Below are 12,034 nucleotides of genomic sequence, written 5' to 3' on the forward strand. Positions count from 1 at the left end.
ACTGATGCAGTGTTAACGAAAGTAAGCAAAATAGTTGAAGTGTGTTTAAAGCAGTAATGCAATCCATTGGAGAAAAACACATGTACTGCATACTGGTCTTCAACAGTGACTTACAAGACCAGTCTTTAGGAGTTAAGGTAGGTATGGGGCACAGTCCAAGGCAGCAACAGCAGGTCACATCAGGGAGCTCTGGGCCTCCGGGTGCTGAGGTGCTTCACAAAGTCGTATGCCCCATTGGTTTTAATGGGAAACGGTCCTGGGAAAAAGAAGCTGCAGGTGGGGGCTAGGGGGAAGAAGGGGGCAAGTCCGACTGAACCAATAGGGGGGCTCAAGTCTTATAAAACTCAGGGACGTAGGGGCACCTTTGGTCCTCTTCTCCTCGGTTTGGGCCGGCCGGATGCAGAGGTGTCTTAAGGCATCGGGTATTTGTCACCGCATACTGTTGCTGTAGAGAGGTCCTGCACAAAGAGGCTGTGGGCACCGCCAGTGAGTCTACAGCTGAGGAAATCAGAGAGGCCTCATTTCCTGGAGGCTCTGGGGACCACGTTGGCACCATTGTCCCACTTCAACTCTGGCTAGGATGCACAGGTGCAGTTGTGCTTTCCAGAGTTGGGTTTTTGGTGGTCCGAAGTCCTCACGTTTGTTCTTGAGTGCCTGCAGAGTGCAGGGAAGTAGCTCTGCACCTGGTGCTTTTGGAAGTGCAGGCAGTTCACCCAGCCTTCTGGAGGCAGGGCAGCTGCAGGACCAGATGACTTTGGTGCAATTATCGAGGACTGCTGATAGGCTGGCAGGGTGGGACCAAGTCAGTTGCTGCTCTACTCTTCTTGCTTTTCACAGCTCTTTGGTGTCCTCCTTCTTCTTGGGTCCAGAGAATTTGTCTTCTGGTGTCAAGGAGCTACCTAAATACTCATTTTAGGGGGGTTTGGGGTGTGTAGGGTAGTAGCCAATGGGTTACATACCCTTGGGTTGCCTACACCTGCTATATTACCACTGTGTGTGGGAGTGGTTATATTCATATCGCAGAAGGCCTAGTTCCAAGCAAAAACAAGATGGTGGAACTCTTCCTCAAGTAGCCAAATCAGGTAGCCCATGTCTAATGACTAATTCCCATTTGGCACCCAGGTCTGGAGAAGCCAGGGGGATTGCATACCAAAGGCGGCAGGGCCTTTGAAGTCCCTGGTCTTCGTATGCAGATCTGCTAGCCCTCCTGCTGGAATGGGTGACAAACACCCATCTTCGGAGCAGGCTTTGTTTCTGACCTCTGAGAGTGTGGGCTTTCACCTCCAGGGCGTTAGAAACCAGTCTGTGGTGGCAGGCTGGTCGAGACCAGTCAGCCAACTCACACAGAGACTGGTGGGGTTCAGGGGGCACCTCTAAAGTGGCCTCTAGGTGCATGTCCTAATAAATCCAAGGCTGCCATCAACATGAATTTATTAAGAAGAGGTGTTTGATACCAAAAATCATAGGTTTCAGTGAAGTCACTATGTAGCTGGGGAACCTGTAATGACGAGTGTCCAGTACATATCTTAAGATGGCTTACCTGTTCACTTGCAATGTACAGCAATCGAGATAGACATCACAGGAGCATACCTGCTCATGCAGATATGTCCTCAAATTAAATATAATGCACCCTGCCTCAGGGCTCCAAGGCCTACTGTAGAGGTAACTAACATATCAAAGATGCAGTGAGTGGGGCATGGCATACAATGGGTGTGCCATGTCGTGTTTTCACCTGGCTTGCACCAGGACACACAGAGTGCGTCTTTTTATGTGTGGGGGGATGGGGGGGGGGGGGGGGGCATAAGGGTGGCACAATACATGATGCACCCCTTATGGACCCTGTCCATTAACCAGGACCTAGGTACCAGGGATGGCGTTTACTAGAGACTTAGAGAGGTATAGGATTGTGTGCCAATTGTACACATTTTAATTGTTTTAGGGAAAAAGCACTGGTCACCTGTTTAGCAGGGACTCGGTGCACCTCAGTCGAAAAGCCTCAGTGCCAGTCAGCAAAAGACCATGTCAAAAACTGCCCTTTCCTACACACACCCCTAATGAAAGGGAATGAGACTAACCTTTCCCAAAAGAGTCCTCCGTGTCTGAAGTGGAAAATCTGGGGAAAAAAACTCTGCATTGGTGTGGTCAGTCCCTGGTCTGTGTTCCACTGTAAAGTAGATACCCTGTAGGGAGATGGACCACCTCAACAGGTTAAGGTTTTCCTCCTTCATTTGCATTCAGCCATCTGAGAGGCCTGTGGTCAGTTTGAATAATGAAGTGAGTATCAACCACGTAGGGCCTCAGCTTCTTCAGGGACTAGACCACAGAGAAGGCTTCCCTCTCAATAGGAATGGGAGTAGCTTTCTGCTAATAAAAGCAACAGGCTGGTCCTGACCATCATCATTCATTTGGGATAGGACCACTCCTATCACATGCTCAGTGGCATCTGTCTGCAAAATGAACTGTTTGGTACAATCTGGAGCTTTTAGAATGGGTGCTGGACACAGTGCCTTCTTCAGGGTGTCAAAAGCCTCTGGGCTACTCACTGTTGATTCACTTTCTTTGGCTGCTTCTAGGAGGTGAGTTCTGTGAGGGGTGTCACAATAGTGCCATACCCCTTCACAAACCTCCTGTAGTAGCCAGTCAAGTCAAGGAATGCCCTCACATGGTTCTGGGTTGTGAGATTCTCCCAGTCCAGAATTTGCTAGTCTTGATAGTGAGGCCTGACTATTGCAGAGCCTCTAGGACATCTCCAAGGTGGCTCAGGTGATACTACCAAGTAGAGCTATAAACAGCAATATCATCTAGATATGCTGCACTAAAAGCCCCCAAACCAGCAATGACTTTGTTCACCAACCTGTGAAAGGTGGGAGGGACATTCTTTAGTCAAATTGGCATTACAGTGAATTTTTAATGTCCATCTGGGGTTGCAAATGCTGTTTTCTCTTTGGCTATTGGGGTCATGCCCAATATGCCAGTACCCAGAGGTTAAATAAAAAGTTCTGAGAAATGTGTCTCCCCCACCCGTTCAATTAGTTCATTGGCCCTTGGAATGGGATGAGTGTCTGCCTTAGTGACAGCATTGAGACCCCGGTAGTCCACACAACACCTCAGGCTCTGGTTTACCTTCCTTTCAATGAGGTTTGGGGACCAACACCACGTAACTAGTCTACAGATTGTCAGAGGGCACCATCACCCCAAGTTCCAGCATCTTGCTTACTTCAGGTCTGATGCTTTCTTTGACTCAATCAGGATGTCTGAAGATTTTTCTCTTGAAAGGAATACTGTATCCAGCGTCCACATAATGGGTACACCAGGTAGTCAGATCAAGGGTCAAAGAAAAGAGCCCAGCATACTGCCTCTGGACTTGCCTGCAGTCAGCCTGCTGTTGGGAAGGGAGGGTGTCTAAAAAGACAACCCATTCAACAGACCCCTCTGTGGGGGTGTGGGGAAATTAGTCAGGGAGAGGTTCACTCTCTTCTTTCTGGCCCTCATCAGTGACCATGAGCATGGTCACATCAGCCCATTCATAATAGGGTTTAAGGCGGTTCACATGGATGACCCTGTGAGGGCTGCTAGGAGTGCCAAGGTCCACCAGATAGGTAACCTCCCCCTTTCTCTCAAGGATAGGGTAGAGTCCACTCTACGTGTCCTGGAGGGCACTGGGAGCCACAGGCTCCAACACTCATACCTTCTGCCCTGGTTGGCTTTCCACCAGTGCAGCCTTTTGGTCACACCATTGCTTCTGAAGGTCTTGGCTTGCCTCAAGGTTTTTGTTGGCTTTCTCCATGTACTCAGCAATCCTAGACTGTAGGCCAAGTACATACTCCACTACGTCTTGTTTGGACTCTTTGAGAGACATCTTCCAGCCTTCCCTGCTGAGATTCAGTGGTCCCCTGACAGGACGGCCAAACAAAAGTTCAAAGGGACTCAGAGCCCACTCCGTTTTGAGGCACCTCTCTTTAGGCAAAAACAAGCATGGAAAGAGGACATCTCATATCCTGCTGGGTTTTTCAGGGAGCCTCATGATCAAACCTCTCATGGTTTTGTTCAACCTTTCAACTGAACCATTTGTTTGGTGATGTATGGGGTTGTGAATTTATAAGTCACAACACATTCCTTCTACATTGCTTTGAGGTAAGCAGACATGTTAGTACCTCTGTCTGAAACCACCTCCCTTAGGAAAGCTCACCCTAGTAAAGATACTGATGAGGGACTTGACAACTGTAAGGGGAGATGCAGTCCTAAGGGACATTGTGTCAGGGTACTTGGTGGCATCATTCATTACCACCAGTACAAATCTGTTCCTTGATGTTGTTTGAGGGACCAAGGGGCCACAAATGTCAATCCCTACAGTTTCAGAGGGTACCCCAACCACAGGTAGTGGGATTAATGGGGCCTCTGGCTTGCCAAATGTCTTGCCACTGGTCTGACTGGTGACACAGGAGTTGCAAAACTCCTTCACTTTCTAAGACATACCTGGCCAGTAGAAGTGGGTCACCAACCTACCCCAAGTTTTGATCTTGCCAAAATGCGAGCTAGGGGGATGTCAAGGGCCAATGTGAGTAAGAACTCCCTGTACTGCTGAGGCACTACCACTCTTCTGGTGGCACCAGGTGTGGGGTCTTTGACCGTAGTGTAAAGGAGCCCATCCCACCAATAGATCCTGTGGGAGCAACTGACATCTCCCTTTTCCTGGTCAGAAGCTTGCTGTCTCAGGCTTTCAAGAGTTGGACAGGTCCAGTGCCCAGCAGAGATCTTCCCTAGAGGGCCCCCCATGGCCTAAGAGCTCTGCTGTGCAGGGCCTAAGTTACTGGGGCTCAGTTCCCTCAAGGGCTGACAGGTCTTCTCCCTGAGGAGAGGGGACCTGAGCTTGTGTCTCCTCAGAGGTTGGTTTCCCCAGACTTTCTGCCTTTTCTCTTGGAGGAATGGGCCATTATTCTGGGCTCCAACACCTCTTTTTCACCCTGGGCTTTGCTCTGTGGTCTGGTTTTTACACACACCCATTCAGGTTTTCCCAGCATGGGTTTTCATCTCTACCTCAGCCCATGCTGAGGTCTCCAGATCATTCCCCAACAGACACTCTACTGGAATTGCAGAGAACAAGGCCAGTAACCCCTCCTTATTCCAAGGTCATCATAACCATAAGATTGACCTTGACAATGTTGTCAGCGCTGATAACTGGATATGTTTGTCCAATTAAGTATTGGTCTGAGATACTAGTATTTTAGTCACCATTGTGGCATATGCACCTCTATCCCTTAGAATTTCTACTTCAACCTTATTGACATGTGGCTTTTGTCTGTACTTGTCCAGGTTACTGGACCAGACAGCCAGGGTAGCTACATCCAACCCACCCTCTGAGATTAATGTTGCTTCAGTGTGGACCCTGACCTGGTCTGAGCCCACCAAGGATCCCATCTGGAGGCCCACCACCCGAGCAGTCACTAAGGGTGCACAAGTGGTGGCATTTTTGGGACCGGAAGAGTCCCCGGTTTGGTGTCCATAGGCCTTACAGCAAAAACACCAGGCCTTTTAGGGATTCCAGCTCTTACCCTGGTACCCACCCTTTGATTGGGAAGAGGCTTGGGCCCACCCTCCTGAGAAGATTTTTGGGGGCCTTTAGAAAACTTAAAGTGTTTCCCCTTTGTGCCCACTGTCTTTCTCTTGGGGGATATTGGCAGCCTCTTTCTTGTGGTCACATCTACCAGGTGTCTTCCTGGACATACTTGTTTTGACCCAGTGGTCTGCCTCCTTTCCCAGCTCTTGGGGAGAGAGAAGCCCTAATTCCACTAGGTACTGAAGCAATTTTTTTCAGGTAGTTACTTAACAGATGCTCCTTCAAAATCATCAAATTATAGAGCCCTTCATAATCATGCACCTTATTTCCTTTCAACCAGCCTCCTAGTGTCTTGACTAAAAAGTCTACAAAAATCTACCCAGGACTAACTTGAGGTTTTGAGAGTCTCCCTGAACTTAATTCTGTACTCCTCAGTAGTGAGTCCAAAGCCCTCAATCAGGGTATCCTTCCAGCGGTCATATTACTCAGCTTCTTCCTCACTCAGTTCCGGGAGTCTATCCATGCACTTGTGTGAAAAAAGCCCCCAAATAGAGAGAGCCAAAGCCAATGAGGAATCTTTCGATCTTTCTCATCTTGCAAGCCCTCTCAGAGGCTGTGAACCACTTTGTGATACCATCACCTTTGACAAATTTTGGGACAGTCCCTTTGAGGATTTTGGGATCAAAGGTTTCCTCTTACCCTATTTATTTTGCTGCCACGACTTAGGGGTTCTAATCCATCTCAGCCCTTTCTTTCTCGATAGCCAAGATCTTGGCTTCAAGGGCTGCCCTTCTAGCTAGTCTCTCAATAGTTACCTCTTCATCCTCTCACTCTTCTTTATGCCTTGAGTGCCCTGCCCTAGCCCCAGTTGGAGGAGGTCCTCTGGACACAGTCCTAGGGTAAATGTCTAAGGGTACCTCATCACCTTCACTATCCAGTTTTGGGGGCCGCCCCCACTTTTGTGGTCACAGTCCACCTTACCCTTCGGGGGTGGTGGGGGGGTTGTCAGTATCTTCTGTTATGGGGGTGGCTTCAAACTCTGCAAGCAGCTCCTGGAACAATGTTTGTGTAGGGTATGAGACAGATTTATTTTTGCTGGCCATAAAAAGAGGCTCCTTAACTGCTGCATTGTGAGCTGCAGGTAAGGGGTCAGGTTGAGTTCCTGGACTCTCTCCTGTGAGCCATACATGTTTTAAAGTAGTTGGGACCTTTTTAGAAATCTACAAAAAAGATTCTAAGCAGTATTTACAGCCTTACTAGCTAAAAAACTTTTACAATTTCTAATACAGTTGGGCTGGGGGACTTCACGCAAGGCCCTACAGGTCAGATTAGAAATTTGGAAAAATCTAAAATATTTAAAAATTATTTTTTGACTAATGTCAATTTTGAGTTTCTTTGTGGAAACACCTACTGACATGGTGGTATCAGGAAATGCAAAGTATTCTATCCCAACGCTGAACCACCAATGTAAGGCTGCCTGTACTATCTGCATAGTGTACTCATACATTTCGTACACTACATAGATAGCCAGCTTCCTACAGGGTAGAAAGCACAGTAGGATTTGGAGATGTGTCCAGTCCACTGGGTTGATCCCAAGTCCTCACGCCAGTCCATTTCTACTTCTTATGCCTGGCATTCTAAAGGGTCCAACGACCCCTCCCATTCTTCCCCAAGGCTTAGCCCACCCAACGGAATAGGGCTCAGGATCCAAACGACAAGGCAAAGCGCCAGCCACAGCACCAAAAGTGTCAACATCAGGACCAGGAAAGGTCAAGGTGGTGTGACTGGTGCTGGTCCCAATCCAGGACTGGATCTGTGACAGCACATCGGTGCCCAGGCCGAAGCTGCTGGCACGGAACCCAATGGGGCCCTCTCCAACCCTCTGGGGACGGGAGGAGCTCCAGCAGGGTCAGACTGCCCGAAAATGAGGTGCATGGCCTCAAAGTTCTTTTAGTTAGGCAGGGGTTGCTCCAGCTCCCAGAAATTCTGTGGCCTAGGCGCAGCTTCTGAAGAATAAGTCCTAGAACGACGACACTCCATCATCGTGGTGGCCAACAGCCAATGAGAAGTCTAAGAGCGATTTGACTTCTTACTTTTTTCTTGTGCCTCAACTTACCCAATCATCTTAAGGACTTTAAGTGGGACAACGACAAATTCAGACTCCATGACCAGTCCCGGGACCCTCCTCTCGAATGAGACCTCAACCTGCATAGAGTCGGGTGCCGGGCTGCCATCAGCTTTAGGGACTGATCCCTCAAAACTTCGGATGTATGGCCCGGCACTCTGAGCACAACTTCGCGCTCCAGAGACTGGATCCGTCACTGAGATTACCTGATGACAAAACCACAAGGCTTGAACCCCATCGTCCTAGACAACATTCCTCAACACTACGGAAGTCATACAAAAAAAATAATTCAACAAAAAGTGGAAAAAGACCAGTCAAAAAACAAATGAGGGGTATCTCTCTTCGATCAGCGCTGGCTGGGGTGGAAAGAAAAGAACTGAAGTTGGTGCACCCGAGTGGCGCCTATATAGAGACTGCAACGCCATTTCCAGCGCAGATGATCCAATGACAGACACAGAGCCGATCGACGCAACCTACCAGCGTGAAAGGATACAGCTCATGAAAATCTTGCAGATCCAGTCTGACACCTGGGGAGAATTCAAAGGTAAGGGATCTACAGGTAGAAGTCTATCAGATCCCGCATTTTATGACCCCTCACTGCTGTGCTGGGTCAGCTAAAGGCAATTAGGGCAGTAGTGCTGTGTGTGGCAACAGCACTACAAGCTTCCTGGAGGCAGAGATATCCTTCAAGAAGCAGGAAAAAACAAACCTGAACTCAAGCCTTTCCATGTCACCTTTTTCCTGCTCCCCACCCTCCCCTCCAGTTTTCTCTTTCTTGCCGTCCCTTGTCACCTTTTTCTTGACCCCGATACCCTTCAACCCCCTGCATCAGCCTCATGCTCAGACCAGCATGAAATATATGCCACCGCAGGGAGGAATTAAGTAGCACCTTCCTCCCACTTTACATTAAAATAAGAGGGATGTGGAGGAACATATTAACAGGTCCCTCCATCAAAATGTATTTCGTGCTGGGAACAGACATGTCAGAATGGTGCCAGAGAGAGAGCACATTATAAATTGTAATCTGCAATCTCTCTAGCATCACACATCCCCCTTTCTAGCTTGAACTTGCTGTGTGGTGCTGATTTTCTCACAATATTTTTGCGACAGGCATACTGTGTGCTGGTCACAAAATACCCCATACCTTGCTAATTTTGACTGCAGTTTTATAGTTTTGCAGCCACAAAATTTGGCAAACCAGTCTGTGATATCAAGGGGTGGTGGGCTGGGGGGGGGGTGCTGTAATATGATGGTTCCACCTGGAGGAATCTGCTTGAGGAGAGCTGGTGACCAGAATAAAGGTGACTCTTATTTGCGTGTTGGTGTCTTCTTTTAATTTAACAAACTACTCGTACTAGAATGCAAAAAAATAACATAACAGATTACATTTCTCACAGACAGCATGTGATAACCTGAGGTCTCTTGCAGGCAGTGGGTTCGGATGAGGAAGACTAGACAGTTTGAGATGAAACTCATTTATAAGTGACATATGCTTTTCAGCAAGAAGTTGTGCCCCTAAATTAAAAGCACATAACACAAAATCATTGGAACTGGTATCTTGGATGAAACAAAGGAAGGTAATTTGCTTGCTGTGCTGATATTGCTAAGCGGTGAAATTCAGAGTAGCAAGGATCATATGACTAACATATCACCAGTTTTAGGCATAAAACAATACTTCTACACAGACCATACATCTTCTAAACTTTCAACTATTTTTCAGTTTCATCATGTCAACCATGACTAATTAAGCACACAATGACAAAAACGTGGTGCACAAGATCATCTGCTACATGTGCCACTGAATACTTGTCCGGTGCTGTATATGCAATGCTTTGGCAATTTAAGTAGGATAATGGTCATATCCAATTGAAAGTGTTAGCATGCAGTTCTCCTTAAAGCCCTTATATTTTCCCTGTTCTCTTATTCTCTGTGCACTCCTGTTGTTAATTCCATTCACTTCGATAATTCACCATGTCCTGATAAGCCACAGTCAACCCCTCTAAATAAAGCAGCCTTTCTGCCCTTGTAATCTTCCCTGTTCTCCAAAAATCCTGCCCCTCAAGTTCCTTCCCTTGCAACCTTTTAGCAACTCCAATGTTTACATCTAGTAACACCCTGACTTCAGGCAATACCCAGCCATTTTTAGGTCGAGCAGGCGCTGCCTTTTTGGTATGTAGCTGGGCTTTTAACAACGTCCACCTCACGCCTATCACTACCACTCGTTCGTGGACTTGCCCTTCAAAAATCCTTTGATTACATTTGTAAATGGTTTATGTTTGTCCCCCCTTGGGGAGGTTTTGTTACCGCCTTGGCCACATCCCCCCTTACATGGATAACTGCACTGTTTTTGATAAGTTTGACTGTGACTCAACTTCTTTTTCCTTTTGTGTGTCTCTTCACTGATGCTCATGGCGGCCATGGCGCTGTGAATCGGCTCGCTTATGTGAAACAGTTTTTCTTTTAATTTTCAATTTATGTGGCAAGAAGAGTCCGGTTAGGAGTTTACAACGCTAATCGCTCTAACTAGAGCAAATGTGAGACCCATTGCATTGCAAATGCTTGTTTTAAAATTTTCCGAACATCCATCCATTTCAGTTCCACCTGTGCTCCGACCCACTCCTCCCCTTCTGACAACTGACTCTGTCATAGCAAAAATGCACTGATTCAGAGACACCACACTGTCAAACCAGCAATGCTTTAATTAATGCTATAACCATCCATCACTGGATGACTCCATCACCTGATCATGCTTTCGTAACAAGTAATCCTTCCTGCAACCACTCACCTGCTGCAGCCATCGTCTTGGCTAGCCTCGCTGTCTGGTAGCAGTAGAACCATCTTCCAAAAGACATGCTCACAATAGACAGGAAGATTCTCTGCTATCAGTGATGGCAGGTCCAGAGGAGTCCAGGCAGCCTCGCTAGAGAGGGCAGAGAAAAGAAACACCTCAAAATGGAGGGTCTATCACGTATATCTCTAATTCATCATCTCCTCACACAACACCATGAACATTGTTACATTGTGCACAGCACACATCTAATTAAAGAGGGAAGACAGTCATCCATGGGACTCATGAAATACCACCTTTGAAATGGCCAGGCAAAACAATCCAACGTCTCAGCTGAACAAGAGCAAGGCAGCTAGACCTATACACACATTTTAAGTCTGAGTTACATTGGAGCCCTAAAATCACAGAATACTTATATCAAAGGGCTAAATTATTCTGACACTACTTAGAGATGCAAAGAGAGAATGCTTGGCTTGAGGAAGCCTTTCTTATGAAAAGCCCTGCTGCCGTAACTACAGCAAGCAAACCACCTGTTTCTCCAGAGATTACTAATAATTTGCCTATTCAAAAAGGCATCTAGTCTTGGAGATAAAAAGCTAGTTGAAAGAATATTTGCAAGATGTGCCATGAGGTGATCTAAGTGGCACTGGGAGTATTAAAGTTTGTAACCATACAAAAACTGCACTTCAAACATTAAAAACAAAGGAATCCAGCTGGAGGAGGAAGGAGCTAGCAACACAATCTTTTAATGCTTGGTCTGCCCCAGCCCAAATATGGGCACCCTACAATTTAAGCACAAACACATCTATCTCAGGAGCAGTCTCTCATGGGTACTTCTAGATCCTTGTTCTTATCTAAGGAATGCTGTTGTGTGGCACTCGTAGAGCACAACAATTACCAACTGAAAGATAGTTTATAATTTCACAAGCATAACTTGAAACCCTTAGCCAAGAACCAAGGAAACAGATATTTTAGTAGCATTCCTGACCTTTAGGAGAGAAAAGAACCAGCACAATAGAACCGAACAGTATTTGAAAGCCTTCATGCTGTGAATGAAAGAAGCCCCATCTCACGAGATTAAGTGGCCAGGATTTTCAAAATTCCACTGTTGGCATACCTACAGTTTCTAGTGAGAGAATGTCAGCCGGCTTTGTCTACTATGTAATCTGATATCTGCTTGAACAGAACATTATGGACAATACTACTGGCTTTGAATTGCGCTCCTTTGTGGACTGGAAACCAGTGAAGAGAAGCAAATTTGGCAAAGATACTGTCCGTCTGTTTTAAGCTAGCAATTAATCAGACTGCTGCATTTGGATCAGCTTTAACCAGTTGAGAAGTGCCTAATGTACTCCAGGAAGATGCTTTTTACTGCAGTCACAATGGCATTTGACCACAAAGATGAGCAGGTTAGAATCAAAAGATGTAATTTTCCTTTGTAGGGTCAAAGATGGTGAGTCCTTGTGAGCCTTTTCAGCCTCTGTCAACTCTTCTCTTAGTGCCTGCCTCTCTTTGGCCCTTGGCCAGTTTAGAGTAGCCACTAAGGAGATGCACCTGCCATGTA

General features: G+C 46.8%; 1 protein-coding gene across 1 annotated transcript in view; it reads right to left on the reverse strand.

Moving 5' to 3' along the window:
* Window positions 1-12,034, reverse strand: part of MCM3AP (minichromosome maintenance complex component 3 associated protein) — a 619,735-nt gene that overhangs the window by 232,027 nt on the left and 375,674 nt on the right. Inside the window, exon 20 of the mRNA XM_069225490.1 lies at window positions 10,468-10,602. Coding sequence (XP_069081591.1) covers window positions 10,468-10,602 — 135 coding nt within the window. The remainder of the gene's footprint in view (window positions 1-10,467; window positions 10,603-12,034) is intronic.

This window comes from Pleurodeles waltl, chromosome 3_1, assembly GCF_031143425.1.
Source record: "Pleurodeles waltl isolate 20211129_DDA chromosome 3_1, aPleWal1.hap1.20221129, whole genome shotgun sequence".
NCBI lineage: Eukaryota > Metazoa > Chordata > Amphibia > Caudata > Salamandridae > Pleurodeles > Pleurodeles waltl.